Source organism: Zootermopsis nevadensis, unplaced genomic scaffold (assembly GCF_977971745.1).
Source record: "Zootermopsis nevadensis isolate Lab colony 2312 unplaced genomic scaffold, Znev_1.0 Znev_ptg000003l, whole genome shotgun sequence".
Lineage (NCBI taxonomy): Eukaryota > Metazoa > Arthropoda > Insecta > Blattodea > Termopsidae > Zootermopsis > Zootermopsis nevadensis.
In genome coordinates, this window is record NW_028259135.1 from 3,132,501 (window position 1) to 3,152,154 (window position 19,654).

A 19,654-nucleotide genomic window follows, 5' to 3' on the forward strand; every position below is an offset into this window, starting at 1 on the left:
TTAATATGCACTGGAATTTTAATATATTTTCTGGAAGGAATAAAACATAATGCAAAATGAAGCTGAACTTGTATTTTATGGGAATAGTTGGTTTAAATCCAGGGCTGACAGTCAGACCTAACTTTGAGGTTAATGATAGTAATATGCTACTGTGATGCACAACAAACTGGACTGCACATTGGTTGTGACACATGGTCAGTAGAGGTTAATCTGAATTTAATACTCATGTATCACATTACATTTAAATATTTATTCTTTTTCTCTGTTTATAGCGATCTAGATACCTTAATCCATCTACTTAAAGGGAGCTTAGGATCTGGAATTTTGGCTATGCCAATGGCCTTCAAGAATGCTGGTCTGACATTTGGTGTAGTAGCTACTTTTGCTATTGGATTCATCTGTACATATTGCGTACATATTCTGGTAAGTATTATGCTTTCTTCAGGATTAAAGAAGCTTGCTAAAGCAAAGGTCACTGTAGGAAAGAGAGACAGGTAAACAAGATGGCCGTTGAGACAAGAAAATTAAAATACAAACTAAATTATTTTATTTTATTGGTTAGGATTTCTTATACAGCTGAATCCAGGAGAAGGTTATGGTGTACATGTATCCTCTTATTACATTTTTATTGATATCAGTTAATACTAGAATATAACACTAAAGGAAAGCAACAAACTGTTGAAATGGAGAGTCACAGTTTGTCTCCTAGGAGACGTGTTTGGGCTTTTCTCCAATATGGCTAAACCTTCTGCCACAAAGGCAGCAGGGACTGTCCCAATGTGTGAAGGCAACTGCAGTATCAAGTTGATCACTTCAAAGTAAGCAGATCAGAATTTAAGAATGCACAGAATTTTTACCTCTATAACCTACACATATTTGATATGGTGTATGGGAATCTTTTTTCTTCCCCCTAGATAATGTTGCTTCTGGAAAATGAAATTTCTCAAAACCAGTAAAATAAATTTGCAAGTTGAAGCTGATTGAGATTATTGGAATTATCAGTTGACAGTGAAATGTTTTAGAAACAGAAACACTACATATGTGATAATACGCTGAAGATCTCATTAAGCAAATGAGGCCCATTTCTTTCGGACAGAGAACTTTCGCAGCAAAAGAATGTGACTTACAACAACAATTTATAAAATCTATACATGAATTATACATTCGATTTTGAACCTTTCTATTTTTGGTTTGATTTCTTATAAAAGACTGTATTTTTTTATTTTGTAGGTTAAATGTTCACATGTAATATGCAGGCGAACACAAGTTCCATCATTAGGGTTTGCAGAATTGGCTGAGGCAGCTTTCCTGGCCGGTCCTAAAGCTGTACATAAATTTTCAGGATTGGCAAGGTAAATGCTTTATTGTGAGAATATTATTCCTCTACATGTCTGTCTTCTACTCAGTCTTCAGAAGTCTGGCATATTTGAATACTAGCACCTCTACATCTAGAAAATATGTAAGGGGGAAAGTCCCCATATTAAATATAATACAAATCTATAACTGAACATTAACATACTTTTAAAATTAAGTATTAAGATATTGTAGGTGCGTTATATTGTGATTTATTTAAATAGTATTAAAAATATATTAAAATTGGCCGTCAATCACAATATAAGATAATTAAAAGATTAAAATATCATTTTACATGTGGAACCAGCCACGATCCGATACAGTATAACTCCAATCTCTCCTAATACTGCTACGATATTACTTCTCGGTCCAATATACACAACATTGGCATCACTACGACATACAATCATATTAGTGACATGTGACACAACCACGGATGAAGATACAATATGATGGACGTGAACATGATAAGAAAAATGAAAACTAAAAATCATTAAAAAATCAGTAAAATTCAGTAATTCAGTTATAAAGTTTATAACATAACACTTGATGATGGCTATATATAGCCGAAACATGTCGTAAATGTTCCACATGTAAATCGAGTACTCGATACGGAACGTAAAATGATATTTTAATCTTTTAATTATCTTATATTGTGATTGACGGCCAATTTTAATATATTTTTAATACTATTTAAGTATTAAGTTTCATCTTTAAAGAGGCACTTATAATTGTCAAACAGTGAAAATTAATTTGTTAATACATTTTAGTGAGACACACAAGTATTAAATGTAATAACGGTTATTTTATTTGTAAATAGACAGTTATAATCCTTGATTTTCTACAATTACTTATGTATATAAAAATAACAGTTCAGAATTCAAACTGTTTACATATACAATAAGTCTTGGAGTACTGGTCAGTAAATGCGTTGTCTTTGCTGTTTACAGGGCACTGATAAACTTGTTCCTTGTTGTGGATCTGTTAGGGTGCTGCTGCGTTTACATAGTATTTGTTGCGACAAACATCAAACAGGTAAGAAGTTGGGAACTGTATGGTATAATGATTAATGTATGGAGTATGAAATCAAGATAAATAAGTGGCATCATATATCATATGATCTATAAAAGCAAGAAGATAGTTAATTCTCTAACAGAAATTACTAGGAAACAGGAAGAAAACATGAACACTAAGGCCTAAAACAATAATTTTCATAGGAGTTATTATATATATTTACATTGAGTGAGAGAAAATGCATATCTGTTATTGTTACTCTTATAACAGTTTTTATTCTTACATTTTTTTGTTATTATCACAGTAGTGCAACGATGACCCAAGGTAAAATTGTTGCCTTTCATAAGAGTGTTGCATTTGTTATTCAATAGCCACGGTGGTCTAGCGGTTAGAACGCTGGCCTTGTAATCCTGGGGTCTCGGGTTCGATTCCCGGCGGTGCCCGAATTTATAACTTGTGTTGGGCAAGGCCGTGGTCTAGGCAACACGGAGTTTTCCTCCGTGGCATCCCAACAATTACTCCATTCACACACAGAAGAAGGCAATGGCAAACCACTTCTGGATCATCTGCCAAGAACGTATATGAACAGGTCCCAGTCCGAGAAAAGGATGGAAGGATCCTGTTCATATGGACCTGTCCTCAGACAGAACACTAAATAATAATAATAATAATTTGTTATTCCCATGGTTAACCTGCTTATGTCAATATCTGTGATTTGGTGTGAAGAACACCTCTGAAAAATCAGTGTACTCCATAGTGTACGCCTTTCCAATCATGTTTGTTGTTAGTATGTAATTGTGTTTACAGGTTGCAGATCATTATGCGGACAGTAAGATAGACCTAAGGCTGTACATGGTAATGCTGGCATTACCGCTTATTCTTCTCAACATGGTCCGTAACCTGAAGTGGCTTGCGCCATTCTCTATGATTGCCAACCTGCTTATGGCGACAGGTGTTGGGATAACCTTCTACTACATTTTTATTGATCTTCCAAGCGTTGATGACAGACCACATTTCACTTCTCTTCATCAACTTCCACTCTTCTTTGGCACTGCGATCTTTGCACTGGAAGGAATTGGAGTGGTGAGAAAACTGCATATTTATATGCAAGAAATAAGAATATTTAATTAATAAAATCTTTATAAAAAATTCTGTGTGGTTTTCCTGATCTCCGCACCTTCAAATGTTGGCCGACGTAGATGACTCTCCTCCATCTAGTGCTGATGTTAAAGATGGGTGGACTTACACCATCACTCCCCTGTACATATACATGATGTGGTGCCTATTTAATCTTTATAAACCACGTGTTGCAGCTTATATGTCGTCCAGCTGGTAATGCCTGGTTGTGTGTCACAGTAGCGTAATGTTAAACCATTAATCCTGTAATTAAAGCCTGGCAAGAGGCTGGATTTGTATCGTATTACAGTAGGGCACCGCTTATATGGCGGGTTAGGGACCAGACCCCCGCCGTAAAGCGAAAATCGACAAAAAGCGGATCTTTGCCTTATTTCACTTGCAAATGCATATCAAAGCCTACTAAGATGTTACACTATCATATAGTAAGTGCACAATAGCGCTAGGCCTAAGAAAATGATATGAAAGTTAAATGAATATCAGTAATACACACATTGTCCTCAGCTTATAGTGATTGGTGAATATAAATTTGAAAGTTGATGTGCTTATAGTAGGAAGGATGAAGGAGATGGCGCATCTTCATTATCTGACTCTTCAACGAATCCTATTCGTTTTGGTGATGGTTCGGAAGCCATAGACATGCCTTGTTCACGAAGTTTAATCATCTCTAACTTGGAATTTAAAGTAAGAGGCTTACGACTCCTCTTTTTATCGCTACTACCCTTTGACGCCATTGTAATTACACTGTAGTAACACAAAAATATTATATAAATATACAGTTTGTAATAACTGAAAAATTGCCAGAAATACAGAGAGACGCGGAGCGCACAAAAGCTGTAAACAGACTGAATCAGCGACGAGAAAATGGCGCCGGACGCACTTCTCTGACTCAGCTGTTGAGCGCCGTATTAGCGGATCGCCATAAAGCGGAGCGCCGAAAAGCGGGGCCCTACTGTATGAGGGTTAAGCACAGGGGACATGTCTTTCTTTTTTCCATCTTTATGAAGTTAAGAATAGGGATCCCTGCTGGATGCGTATTGGCTGCTTTCAGTTGAAACCAATTGTGTTTGCAGGTGATGCCATTAGAAAACAACATGAAGACTCCTTCCCATTTCATTGGATGTCCAGGAGTTCTTAACATTGGAATGGCTGTGGTTGTGATGTTGTACACTGGAGTCGGTTTCTTTGGTTTCCTTCAGTATGGCGATGACACGAAGGGAAGCATAACTCTGAACCTCCCTGTCACTGAAGTGTGAGTATTGTTTTTAATAATTCTGAATCAGCTGAAGAGGTTAGTATCACATAAGACATACCCAAGATTTAAAGCTTACCCTTATTTTACATTCATTATCAGTAATCCTTGATCATTGATTAATGTCTTAAATGTCCTTCAGTTTAATCCTTTGTTGACTGAATGTTGCAGTAGAGGAGGCACTCCTGCCACATATTTAGGACATTTTGTGTTTGAATCCTGGCCCAGGTTGATATTTTTCTCAGTCTTTCCATATAATGCCTTAAAATAAACTCAGACCAGTTCCTTCCATATGCTTATCAGCTCATTTCCCAGTCATTCTATCATTCAATGGTGAATAAACTATGGATTTTAAGAAATATCTTTTAAGTGACTATAAATCAATGCCAGCCTGTCATTCAATCAGACATCTTTGGTATGCTAAATGCAAGCATAACTTGATAAAATGAATTCTCTTTGCATTGTTTAATATACTAAACCACGCTTTATGAAGGGCAATTAGGTTAACTGATATGTTGGTGTTACGATACGATAAATTTTCATGGTACAGCGAAAGGTTAAAGATTTTGCTTTGTTATATGTAAAAAATAAAAATAAAAAAGTAAAGCTGGCCAACTACATGCCATGTAGGCACTTGGGGGGAGTGGAGGTATAGCTCTTATTCATTCTTAACTTTGGCACTAGATAGGGGTGAGTGGTCAGCATCACGCCCCATTCATGCTTTGCCCCCAGGGAAGGACCCAGGATGAGAGCCAGTCTGTAAACAGGCTAGAGGAAAAATACTGTGCCTCTGTTGGTGATCGAAGCCTGGTCATCCAGTCTGTAGTTCAGTTACTATACCGACTGAGCTACCCCAGCTCCAATCTTAGTTAGATGTTCAGTCTTTAATTAAATGTATATTTCACTGTTGCGAGATATGAATGTGAAGGTTGTGGGAAGAAGCAGGCATGGCCAGTTTACCTTTTCTGCACAAAATGCACTAACTTAAAATTGTTCTTGCCATTATTATTTATTATTATTATTAAGTGTTCTGTCTTACGACAGGTCCATTGCTCTGCCCAAAAAGAGCTCTCCAGTTGTCCCTATTCTCGGCTTCTCGCCTTAATTCCTGGAACGTCATATTCTTTCCTTGTTTAAGGTCGTCGGTTAGCTGTATCAATCTTCTTCCCAGTCCTCTCTTTCCTTCAACCTGGCCTTCGATGATATCACTCATTAATCCATTCCTTCTCATAATATGTCCCAGCCAGTTAGCTTTCCTTCGTGTAATCGCCTGCAGAATGTTTCTTTGCTCGTTGACTCTCCTCATTACTTCTTCGTTGGTCACTCGATCCGTCCACCTGATCTTCTCTATTCTTCTCCAACACCACATTTTGAAACTCTCCAGGTATTTCTGTTCCTTCTTCCTGAGTGTCCAAGTCTCTGCTCCATACGTAACACTTCACTAGTTTCTTCTTCATCTCCAAGCCCAACTTGCTAGTGAGAAGTATCCTCTTCTTGACGAAAGCTGCCTTGGCCATGGCTCTCCTTGCTTTTACTTCCTTGGTGCACAGGGCGTCCGTCGTGACTATGCTTCCCAAGTACTTGAAATGCTCCACATTCTCCATCTGTTGGTTTCCAATTACAACGTTCAATGGTTCTGCTCTCGGTGCTATCCTCATTACCTTTAAAGACTTAAAATGTGATTTAACGGAGTGATTCTCTTTTATTAACGCCCAAAGACTGAGCAGGTTGATGTAGCAGTAACATTCTGGAGTTATACTGTGAGATTTCTTTGTGAGTGTGTATTCATGCAGTAGAATTGGATTCTTATCCAAAACTAGGTTGACCCAAAACATAAAAGTTAATTTTATAGCTGCACTGTCTAGAAATTTTAATGTATTTTTTGAGGTACGTCTCTGCCAGGCTAAAACAGTAATTTGGACAGCACATAAGCCATGGCTGGTAGAGGTTAAATGGACCGTAAAATAGCTTATTACAGGAGTAATGCACCACTGTAAAATTTTTCTGAAGATTCTTCTGAAAGTGGGACTGTTGTTAATTCATTCGCACATTATCTGTGCACTGTTTAGTCACTGACTTGAAATGTTGTCTGTGTCAACAAACAAAATTGAAAATGCTGTTTTGCTGTTTCAGTCTGGCTCAGTCAGTTAAAGTGATGATTGCAGTAGCAATTTTCCTTACATATGGACTGCAGTTTTATGTACCCATGGAAATCATTTGGAAGTCCATTGGACACAGGTTTGGTGCACACAAATTTGCAGCTGAGTACGCTGTCAGGACCATACTTGTAATTGCAACAGGTGAGTTAACCTAATTTACATATCCACACAAAAGTGTAGTAAACTCCTTTTTGATAGACATGAAATTACGGACTGGTCTGCGAAGAATATTGTTTCTGCCTTGTATTGACTGCATGAATATCTGATTTTATTTGAAACGTTTCTTAAGTTCTAAATTATAAATGTTATTAAAACTAATAAATACTCACTGGCTAGAAGTGGTATATCGAGTTTCTGAGCAGGTGTTAATGACTTGAGTTTTAAAGGTGAATGATCTTTTAAATATATCTGTTAAGGAATGAAATAAAGTAAGTTCTGAAAAGGCTTGTTACAACAAATCTATCGTCTGTCAACAGTGGCGATAGCTGTGGCAATACCGCAGCTGGGACCGTTCATTTCACTAGTGGGTGCTGTCTGTCTGTCCACTCTTGGCCTCATGTTCCCAGCCATCATCGAAATTGTAACATTTTGGGATTCACCGGGCATGGGATCTTGTTACTGGCGACTGTGGAAGAACGTCTTCATAATCCTATTTGGAGTCCTCGGCTTCATCACAGGCACAATAACAAGCATTGAAGAGATTATAACAGAATTTGGAGGCACTGAGTGAACTTCATCAGTGCAAGAGAAGAGATGCAAAAGATGGGAGCAGTCGCTGCTTTCTAGTTTAACTGGTTTGGTATAGAGGGCTTTCAGTTCTGGCAGTCAGTAAACTGTGGTATTCTGCAGAGACTCAGGTTTTATCTACCAAATGGGTCTGATGACTGGTGTGTCAAGAAATTAGTAATTTCATTACAACATGAACTTTAACTTATATATTATACAGCATGCTTAACCGACCAGAGTTTCTTAAAGAGTAAACCCTGGTGATCATATTGATGAAATTAGTTAGAGCAGTCAACAGTATTATGCTGTGAATGAATACACTTTGGATGTATAAACAGAAAGTACCCTGGACAACAGCAGTAAAATACTGAGAAAGGAGTATCATTAATTTAGAAGAAGATCACAAGTCTTCCATTACCCTAACAGTCTTCTCTTTTTATTCTGTCTTCAGTTCATGTGCTCTATTTATATTTTTGAATGTGTTCCTTTAGGACACTGTTCTTCACAGAGGTTATCATATGTAGTTTCTGAACTTACCTTAATATTGTTTAGAAATAAACATAAATGAACGTATGTTCTGATATGTTTTGAATATTGTTTTCTGTATGCTATTTCTGAACACACCTGTTTGTTATGGCCTGAGCATGCAGAGACTAGTTCCACATGCAAGTGGAATGAATTAGTGTTAATCATGTAAATATTACATGCCCTTGCCTTGTAGTGCTAAGTTTTAGTTAGCAAATTTCAACGCTGACTACAGCAAGGTAGTGCTGATTCGCTACAAAGTAGTGATGCAGAAGATATGGTTATGATATTTCCTTGCTTTTTACAAGGAAGATCCCAATTATAGCCATTTAGTGAGGATGTTTTCTCAGTGGTCAAGTTCCTGCATTGAGAACCAGCAGTTGTGTGTTTTTATTGAGAAGGTAATGGTACTAACTGAGTTAAATGTATGACCACACTTGAGTTATTTTTATGTTTAAAGTGACAGTATAATTTTATGATCAAATTACACTTTTTACTTGTAATGACTGTTGTTTAACCTCTTAAGTGGGTTATTTTTATAATAAAATTATATACAACAATTTAATTACGTGTAAATGAATGACTAAAAATACTGCCAAATTCAAGGGAATGATACTCCTTGTGTTGTATATAACTGCCATTTGTATGCTGCAGGAGGAGTAAGTAATATGTAAATGCACACAGTAACTGCAGGTGGCATACTCATTTTATTACAGGCAAATATTCATTTCACCCACTTAAGTGGTTAATGTAGCATGTGTTTTAACTAAAGATGCTTGGTGTGTAATATGCATATAGACAGTGTACAGTACAGTGTTAGAATATTAGATGCATATGGTTGTTTTTGTAATGTTAGAGTCAACAGTTCTGTCTGTAGTAATATCAAAGTTTTAAGTATGAAATTGTTCACAAATTAAAGGGGAGGGGGTTAGAAGACAATTTGATGTTGAGTGAACCAGAGGTGTGTTACCAACTTTGAAAATGCTATTTAACCTATACCAGTAACATAACCCTATTTTTTTGTAGCTGTAAGCATTTAGTTTTAACATGAAATTTACATTCAACTTCCTCTTTTATGAATGGCTGCCTTTTAAAATGTTTATTTTATTGGTATTATGTTTACATATTATCTGTTTATGTAATGCCATGTATGTGTCTGTGTTTATGTGCATGTGTGCGTGCACGTGCATCATTATGGAATCAGTTCAGTTGCAGCACACCTCTGGGACAAATTTTGATTGACAAGAGATCTAGCAGCAGGACCTTACAGTTCAGTTGTGGAGTAAACCTTGCTTGTTATTCTTGGACACATGGGATGTACCTGAAATGATGTATGACATGATTTTATTTATTTTATACGTGTTAGCGTGATGCTCTGTCAGTAGATCATTTATGGAGTCAGGCCAGGAATTACTTTCTGTTCAAATGACTTTACAGACACAAAAAGACAGTATTACGTTGTCTGTGCAGTTAAATCTTGATACAGTGCCCCTCTGTATACCACTACCCTTACATTTTGTTCATGAATGCCTCAGAACATAAATTCTATACATAATTTTAAAGGGAGTACCCCAATGGGATGCCATCCCCTGCTAGCCACCATCCACCAATATATGTGGCAATACAAATCTACTGTTAAGCACTGTAATCAAGTATGATACAGTTCCATGCCATTTAGTTTCCATTGGATGTGCAGATAACGTCCTGGAATATTTTTGGTTTTAAAAGTACACGAACTTCTTCATTAACAAATAAGATCAACTCTTGGGAGTAAAAGAAAAAAAAAACACCTATATTATCTCGGGGAGGAGCTCGGTTGCTGCTTGGGGTCAGCGGTATAAATAGCATCATTCCTGTTCTAAGCACTTATCAGTACTTGAACCTGCTACTGAGAGGGTGTTTGATTTTACGATAGAAATATTACCCAATAAAAGAAGCTGCATATATTAACATTCCAAGAAATCTGGTAGAACAGTTGTAGACCTACCCCTTTGCTTTTGATTTTTGTTGGGGTTAGTGAACTCTTCCGTAATGGAAGTGTATTCTGCACATTTTTAGTAACTGATATACAGTAAGAAAGATACATTAGTCTTAATATAATTACCATGCTGGTCACAGTAAGGAAGTTAAACAATATACAGATACACATGTGTTAGTATAATCACAATCAGTGGCATTTGTCTGACATGGGGAAAAGTGCTGAATGCAATCTTACAGGATCATCTCAAATCGACCAGTTAAGGGATGCAAGGAGGCAAAGGACGGAATTACCATTGCGGTTTCTGCAACTGAAGATGGGAATGACAGGAGAACTGTAAATGTGGTAGGAAAATCTGCAAACCCTTGATGTTTAAGCTTACCAACCCATCAGGTTGTAGTTACAATTTTGGGAATGGGCTATCCTGAATGAAGTTTTCTAGTTTTGCCATTTGACATAAAATTTTCCCTCAGTCCTGTCAGGTGAATTCTGTGAATTGAAACCTGATTCCTATCTTATTTTTCTTATTTCAGTGATACAAATCTTCTTTATATCTCACTAGTGGTTTATAGCATGCTCATGTATCACTGGAATTTGTCCATTCTTAAAACAATGCAAAGTTTTGGAAATGTATCCTTTTAATTATATGTTGATGCTGTATTTTGACAAGAGTTATTGAGTACCACAAGTGCCTATGGTAATTCCTGGTCTGCAAGATCGTCTGGCATATACATAATACTTATTGCTGTCTTGAATGTGTGGACACAAGAGTAGCCCTACATATAAGAATTACAGTTCCATAAAGTCAGTGGTGATTCTTGCATGCAAACTTTTTTCCTTCTTCATTATGAAATCATAAAATGCCAAATAATTGTTTTACTGAAGTTAAATGTTCAGTATTATATTGAAATTAGTCCTTTTACTGTGTGCTTGGTATGAAACCTTCATGTTGGCATTGAAAGGGTTAAATATTTATCATTGTATTAATAAATACAATTTTGTCAATAATGCTGTAATATCTAAATATCAGTAATTTGGTTTTAATAATTGAGATTTAATATGTATATCTGTATTGTTTAGATGAAGTCAATTACAAGAAGTGGGAAAACTTTGTGTGACCCACTATAGTCTGCCAGATATTCCATGTCAGAATGACTACATCACAAAACTGATCTTTTGAATTTTAAATACTTCCATGCATCCCACCAATGTATCAGTCTGCTTTGGTGTCATGTCAGTCCTCTTCAATATAATACACAGAGAGTATTATTTTTATTATTATTGTTTTTGTTGCAATGAGATAGGATTATGACTCTGTAGAAGTGGGTCGCTTACAGGCCAGTTGTACAGCCTCCAGATGATACTTGAGTGAATATGAAGCATTGAAGGAATGATACTGTCAGGGGAAAAGCCAAAGGATTTGCATAAAAACCTGTTCTAGTGCCACTTTATCCGCTACAAATCCCATGTAAACTACCCAGAGTGTCAACACAGACCTCTGCATTGTGAAGCCCACAACTAGCCACCTAAGCTATGGCACAGAAATGTAGATAAAGCTTCAAGAAAATATATTTTTGCATTGATCAATTAATCGACAAGCCACAATACATATATTTAAAAGCTTATGCACAGACGACACCATGATCATATTTAGTGTTCATGAGGACAAAATCATTATATAACAGAAGCTTATACAGCTATAGCCTTTGAAAATGTGTGCAAAGTTCAAAAATTTGAGAATAAAGATAAAAAATAAAAATTGCATCCATGAAGAAATTAGGAGCAAATTAAATTTTGGGAATATTTACTACTATGCAGTTCAGAATCTTTTGTCTTCCCATCTGGTATTTAAAAATATGAAGATAAAACTCTATTCCTGTCTGCTGGTTTGTGTAGGTGTGAAACATGATATTAAGGGGAAAATACAGACTGAGGGTGTATGAGAACAGGGTGCTGAGGAGAATATATGGACCAAAGAGATGAAATAACAACAGGCTGCAAAAGATTGCATGAAGATGTGGCCCATAATTTGTGTTCTTTATCATTGTAAAATCAAAGAGGATAAATGGATGGGGCATGTAGCATTGGGGAGAATCCATAAAAAATTGTAGTTGCAGACCCTGAAGGGAAGAGATCACTTGCATGGTAGATAGATGAGAGGATAATATTAAAATGAACTGTAAGGAAATAGGGTTGGAGGATGTGGGCTGGATTCATCTGGCAGGCTCTTGTGTACACAGTAATGAACCTTTGGTTTCTATAAAAGTTGGGGAATTTATTCATTAGCTGAGTGACTTACATGAAACTTAGAAGATGCTCAAGAAGAACTGTGCTCCATGGAGTTCTTTTGTTATGTTGATATAAGCACATATTGTCTTCTTTGGTATATTTATACATTAGCCAATCTTACATTTTATCATGGTCCACTTTGATTCAATTTTAGCCCTTCAATTGAGAAATATTATGTTATATAATCTGTATTTCAATAAGTTTGTTTTTGTCATTGATATCTGAAATATCAGCCCTTTATATGTAATCATTGAAGAACTCTAGCAGTAGAAGACAGCCATCTTCAGACTCAAAACCACGAAAACCTCGAATCCTAACTATAGCATTATTGTCAGTGATGGTCTTCTGTGTTGTGATGCCACATGGATGTGTAGGTAGATGCCAGTGTTTAGGGGAACATTCTGCCTTCATCTTCAGCCTACATGGCATCACAACCAAGAAGACTAGTATCAACATTTTCTCCAACTGTGAGAATCTCAAATCTCTAGTAGTATTGTGTGTTATGTCAATTCTGTCAGAAATTTTGTATATGCTATTGACAACATTGATAAGAAAGAAAAACTACTTGTAGAAAGTAAAAATATTGATTGTTATTGATGATTTGAATTTAAAATGTTTGTGACTATAATCGGGTATTTCCAAATGTTCCACAGAATCACCACTGACACAGTTACCTTGCTGCTGATGTGTATGGAGATCAAATGTTTCTATCTGTAATGTGACCAAAACACTTTTTATAATGAAATTAAAAGAGTAAGACAAGACTTGTATATGAAGTTTCCATGAGAAGTAAATTGATATTGCCCTATGCTTCAGCATTAGGGCAAGACGTCTCATTTCAGGGGCTGTGGGGTGAGTTCTTCATCTCATACTTTTGTGATATAGTGTACAGGCTCAAACAGAAACTGATATTTTCAAGAGATGTGTCTAGAAGCTAATGTATTTGTTATCTAAATGGTATATTTTTATAAAGCAGCTTTAAAATTCTGTTTTGATTTTGGCGCCTGAAATTACCATTTAAAGTATTTTTACTGTTTAATGGTGCATCTGTTTTTGAATGAATGTACATCTCCAGTTTTAAAGTAGGTTTGATTATATTATACAAACTGTGTTTTTGTAGAAGGATCTGACCGCTTGTGTAAGCAATTTAATCAACAGATTGTATCTTGTGTAATTTTGAAATGTATGCTACCATGTAAACTGGCTTCTGCCTCTAACTGTCTAATTTCCTGTAGATCAGGGTTATGCATTTTGCAGTTTTGAAACAAGGTGGAACCCTGCAAGAATGCTATTTGGTGACAGAACAGTAAATGTATACTGTAAATATAGCATCAGGCATATTGAATGAAAAGTCTTCATGTAATCTGGGATGTTCGTGTCAGTGGATATTCTAACTTAGCTATCATCAACCTTTTTTCTGTGATGGGCAATGAGGAGAAGCTTAAAATGTATATCAGACACAGTATTATTGTACAGAAGAAACCAAATGAAGTAACTTTATTATAACAGATTTGTGCCTTGTTTTCTTACAACATGACATTTTCCAAAACATAGTTTTGGCACACTGCAGTTTTTATGTACTCTCTATAGAACAGAGAAGTGTAGTATTAACATCTCATTGAAAGCCATATTTTAACGTTTAATATCGTTGGAATTGAATTGAATATGAAGATTTTAAAATTTGTATTATTATAAGCATCCCAGATCTGACTGAATTTTAAATTAGTAGTTTTTATTTATATTTTACTTTGTAATTTATGATTGTATCCTTCTGCAGAAACATGGTTTGTTAATCCAGTATTAAGCAGGAAGGTTCAATGTTTGGAAAGTATTTTAATATATACAACAATCCCACCCATAGGTTGTGAACAAAGACAGTATCAAACACTATTTTTGGTTTGATCTTATTATATTTTAAGTACATTAACAGAGTTTCAGCTATGGATTTTTAATGGCATGTGTATAATACAAGAACTTCTGTATTTGATTGTTACCCAGCAAACATACAAACTTATTACATTAACCTGAATATAAGGCAGTCTCAACTAAGAAATTTAAATTATGTGTATTCAATTTGTGAATTATAGAGAGCAATTTTACATTATCTGTGTTGTTGATTTGCTTTATTGCCATAGGATTATTTGGAATATTAATCAAAGAACAATACTTCTTATTGGCTGGCAGTAAGTATATGTAACTATGTATATTTAAAATTGAAAGACATCATGACATCCTAAAAATTATTTTGTCAGCAACTATCAAGATAATTTTAAAGTGGTCATGTTCACATTGAAGTGCTGTTATGTTCTCAACAGTTTGCCATCACCACATTTATAGATTTGCATGTGTGTCCAGTGTTTGGAATACGAATGAGATTAACTATGTTCATAAAGTTATGCATACATTTCTAACTATACCTTTAATATAGTATTTTCTATATGCTTTGTTACCTGCTTTGTATAGTGTTATATTTAGTATTCATATGGATCATTCTTAGGGTTACCAAATGTACAACAAGAGAATGAAGAAAACATACATAAAATACAGGACATTAGAATCAAGAGAAAACAAGTACTAGTCAAAATGAAGTTTATTGCCATAATTACACTTCTGTATTGAGTCAGTCTTTTGCAAAATACTCTTTACAGTCATTGATTCATATTGAACATAACAGCAATTATTCTGTTTACTGAAATGTACTTGGGATGTCACCACAGAAAAAATGCTGCAATTTTTAGGATTTTAGTTGAACATTAAATATTGTCTCCATTGGAATAGTTTGTCCATTTTTTATAATGGACATTACTACTGAGCTGTTCCAGCAGTAAAAATACATGAACTGGGAACCCAATATAATGTATTTTAATTTAAAGTGCTTTTAAAATTGAAACAAAAAATCCTTCCCCTCTTTTTTGTTGTTTTCTGTAACTGTATATGTAATTAAATACACACAAAATAAAAATATCTTACAAAAATAACCACTTTGAAAAGAAAGTACATGACTAAAGGTTAAAAAATTAGCACAAAAGCACATAGATAATGGTGGTCACATAATATTATACATGTTTGAGGGATTAGCAGCATCACCATTGAAAGAGAGTATGACCAAATGGCAGTGCCAGGCAACATGAACATTAAATAGCACTTTATATTGGATGAAGATAAATGAATTTGTTCAAACTGTTTCTAATAATTTTACATTTTTGCATTACAGATAAAAATGTAGACTTACTCACCAATTTTAAGAAATAAATACTGATGGCTGGACATAGCCTAAAAATATGGACAAATCCTGCCAGATATGGTCCACTGTATTTTAACAGTGTGAGATAAATCAGATTTCAAATTTGTTAAACTCTGAATCTGAGTTCACTTATGTTGTAGATACCACTGTGTTAGAGCTAATACAGTTAATGTATTATTACTTCACATAATTTAAATTTAAAAGTGATCTGTGCAGTGAGAAATTTCTATAAATATACTCTATGCATTTATTACAGTATATCCCATGACGTTCCTTGTCCTTTTGCACAGACTTATGTGAACCTCTCTCAAAATTATGTAACTTCATCTCAAATTGTGTTACATAACACCCCTTTTAAAATTCTAGTTGTTAAATTTGGGAAAAGAAAGACTGATCTGTCATGACCATTTTAATTCAGTTAATATACTGAGGAGAAAAGAATTAACAATGCCTTGTATTTAGGCTAGTAATTGTTATCACTTGTACAATGTTATTAACATTACATTTTAGTTTAAAGATTATTGTTTCTCTTGCAAAAAATGGTGAGACTTTAATTAATAAAGACTCTTCTGTAGAGAAAGGAAAGGTAGTCATATTGTAGAAGACAGCAACTATAGTTTTATCAAATGTTAATTCCAAGTTCTGGGAAGTACTTCATTCCTAATTTAGGGGCTTCATCTGTGACCTAGCACATTGTTGGTTTCAATGTTAAGATAGTTTAGTTTATTTAATATTAAGAAACATTGTGCATTTTTATAATTGACTATTATATACTGTGATCAGGATTTAGAAACATGAACTTTTCTGTACATTTGGAAAAAAGTGGTTTCTGTCTGTTTTGGTCCACTCAGAATGTCAAAAAATTTATTCAGATTACAGATTACTGGCATGACTTGCTATATATATAAATATAATACACTGTTAGCAAGTCATATGTTAATAGGAAATGGCTATCAGTGTGTGTGTGTGTGTATATATATAAGATATTGTAAATGCGTCATATTGTGATTATATATTATTAAAATATTTATTAAAAACTTTTGCCGTCAATCACAAATATAATATTGTTAAAAGATTAAAACATCATTTAACGTTCCTATCGAGTACTCGATTACATTGGAACTTACATGACTAGTTTCGGCTATAATAATAAGTTTAAACTACATAACACCCGTTGATGGCTAAATTATAGCCGAAACTAGTCGTGTAAGTTCCAATGTAATCGAGTACTCGATAGGAACGTTAAATGATGTTTTAATCTTTTAACAATATTATATTTGTGATTGACGGCAAAAGTTTTTAATAAATATTTTAATAATATATATATATATATATATATATATATATATATAGCTGAAATATTTGTGTAGAAAGAGAAAAATAATTATATTAATGCCACCATAAATTATAATAACAGAGAGACAGTTGGGTATCTGGTGTAACCTAGTGCTTAATCACTTGGAAGTTAAAAAAGTGAGTTCATGTTGCTAATTCAAACAATATGGCTGCTCTATGTCCTTATAAGTAACTTTTGTGGAAATACCAATCGTGTGCCATTAACATATAGCTGAACACTTAGTCTTTTTGTATCTCTTCCTAGTCCAGTTGTGTTTGCCTTCCTAAAGTGTATCTATTGTTTTGATTGTTTATGGTATTTTGTTCTGTTTGTGAGCGTTAGCTCAAGGCTCAGGTTTGTGAATGTTATACATTCACAATAATGTGATGTCTTCAGTAGTGAGATATATATTATATTTATATATAAGATATACATTTTGGGGATGGTTGCAGTGGTTCTGGGAAGCAAAAATTTGTTTTTAAATTTAAGAACTGTTGAAATTCTAGCATGTGCAATGCATCAACTCTGTATTGAATTTCCATTATTAATGCTGTTTACAGATTAAAGCTGATGAAGCTGAAGTGTGAAATGCAATTTCTGTTCTTATATCTTATAACTTGAAAACTTTTCCATGAATAATGTTTTGATGTGTAGATAAGCTAGCAGATTTATAGAACTGGACAGCTGGAATGATGGACAACACAAAACACTAAATTGGATGAGGTGAGTGTGGTAAAATACCACATCTGTATAGCTCATTGTAGATCAGAGACTAATAATGTTGGTCAAGTTTGACCCACTGTTATGTTTTATACAGGCTCGATACATTTTTGAAATACTGTATTATATTCCTAGTAACAACTGTTCACTACATGAACTGAATATTTAATTTTAAATGAATAATTAATATAAATAGTTCAGCAGATCTGTCAAATAAATTAATGTGATCCTATTTGTGATAGTAAGTAATCTTTTAATAAAATGTCATTTATAACCTGACAGCCTGGGAGTTACCAAGAAAGTGTGAATGTAGCTCCAGGTCCTAGTACCCCTGTTGCAGGTAATCCAATTTAATTTTTAGTTGATTTCTGCATTTAACATGATTTTTTGACCTTTGTTGACTGTCCATCATGGTTTATGTGCAGTTTAGCTGGTTGTTTTGCAGCAGCATAGGACTAAGCCATTAATCCTAAGTTAAAGTGTGACCAGCAGCCTCATAATATAGAGGATTCCTGTATATTAAAGTTAAAATAAACCAGAAAATGAAACATATATTAAGGCTTTTAAGTTGTGGAAGGTTTATGGTGAGAAGTGCATTTCACATGTCTGTAAACAGCTCATGTGCATACCATGTTGTTTGTTGGCAATTTCATTGCTAATTTGTTGAGATGTGTTATTAATCTTATCAGTTATTATGTTGATTTCTGCAGGATATTAATTTTATTTTGGCAATTAATGCCATCAACGTCATCAGTCTGAACTTTGGATCAAGTATGCTGTTTTATTTCTCGTATTTGTAACATTTGAAAACAACTTCAAATCTAGCTCCAAGTGACTTGTGTTATTTCTTTTTTTTATATAAGTGATGTCCTGTGAAATTTTAAGATTTGCATTGTTGAGTGATTGTTGTATTGATTGAAGTAATGATAGGTCTTTATGTATTGTCAGTTTTGTTTGTATAATAGTATGCTAGAGTACACTAATGAGAAATAGAATTGTGTTTTATGCACATGATACACACATATATAATATATATATATAAAGTAAAGATATATTGAAACAGTAAATTGTTTTACATATATAATAAAATATCACTTTGTTCCCCTTTCCTTTTCTTAATTTACGTAAATTATAATCCTGATGGAATGTGGAAATCCATATGGAGATAGAGTTCCATAGAGAGGGAAGATATTAACATTGGATTTAAAGAAAAAGACTTTGAGAGTGTAAATTATCAAGATTGAATAGAAGAAAACTCGTTTGGGATGTTGTAAAATGTAGTCTTGTAGAAATTGACTGACATATGAGAGGTGTGATGAGCCATTGATGGTGGAGACAGTTAGCACCTCTGAAATGTTGGTCAGTTTCTACAAGAGAATGTTGGCAATTGCCCATATGTTTTCCATGAAGTGTGGCCAAAACTATGTGTATCACAAATATGACCTGCGTGTGGTGTCCCACATTTTTGTTTTGTGAAGAACCAAATAGGTAAGCAAATACAGAATGTTGACACCTTCTAACACAGAGTACACAGAAGCTTGGTCAAAGAACCTAATGGCTTACAAATTTAAAATGGTAGTCTAATTTTCAGAAAGTATAACATGTGTAAAAGACATTATATGATGTCTGCATTTTTTTTTTTTATTATTATTATTAGTGTTCTGTCTGACGACAGGTCCATATGAACAGGATCCTTCCATCCTTTTCTCGGACTGGGACCTGTTCATATACGTTCTTGGCAGATGATCCAGAAGTGGTTTGCCATTTCCTTCTTCTGTGTGTGAATGGAGAAACCGGGGAAGCCCCCGGAGGAAATCTCCGTGTTGCCTAGACCACGGCCTTGCCCAACACAAGTTATAAATTCTGGCACCTTCGGGAATCGAACCCGAGACCCCAGGATTACAGGGCCAGCGTTCTAACCGCT

At 34.7% G+C, this 19,654-nt stretch overlaps 1 protein-coding gene across 2 annotated transcripts in view; it reads left to right on the top strand.

The window, feature by feature from the left end:
• LOC110827946 (proton-coupled amino acid transporter-like protein pathetic) overlaps positions 1–18,797 on the top strand; it is a 92,118-nt gene extending 73,321 nt beyond the window's left edge. For both annotated transcript variants that reach the window (XM_022060138.2, XM_087361261.1), the window contains 7 exons: positions 273–423; positions 1,231–1,352; positions 2,304–2,388; positions 3,175–3,450; positions 4,575–4,753; positions 6,887–7,053; positions 7,389–18,797. In XM_022060138.2, coding sequence (XP_021915830.1) covers positions 273–423; positions 1,231–1,352; positions 2,304–2,388; positions 3,175–3,450; positions 4,575–4,753; positions 6,887–7,053; positions 7,389–7,642 — 1,234 coding nt within the window. In that variant the 3' untranslated portion in view covers positions 7,643–18,797. The remainder of the gene's footprint in view (positions 1–272; positions 424–1,230; positions 1,353–2,303; positions 2,389–3,174; positions 3,451–4,574; positions 4,754–6,886; positions 7,054–7,388) is intronic.
• The last annotated feature ends 857 nt before the right edge of the window (positions 18,798–19,654 follow it).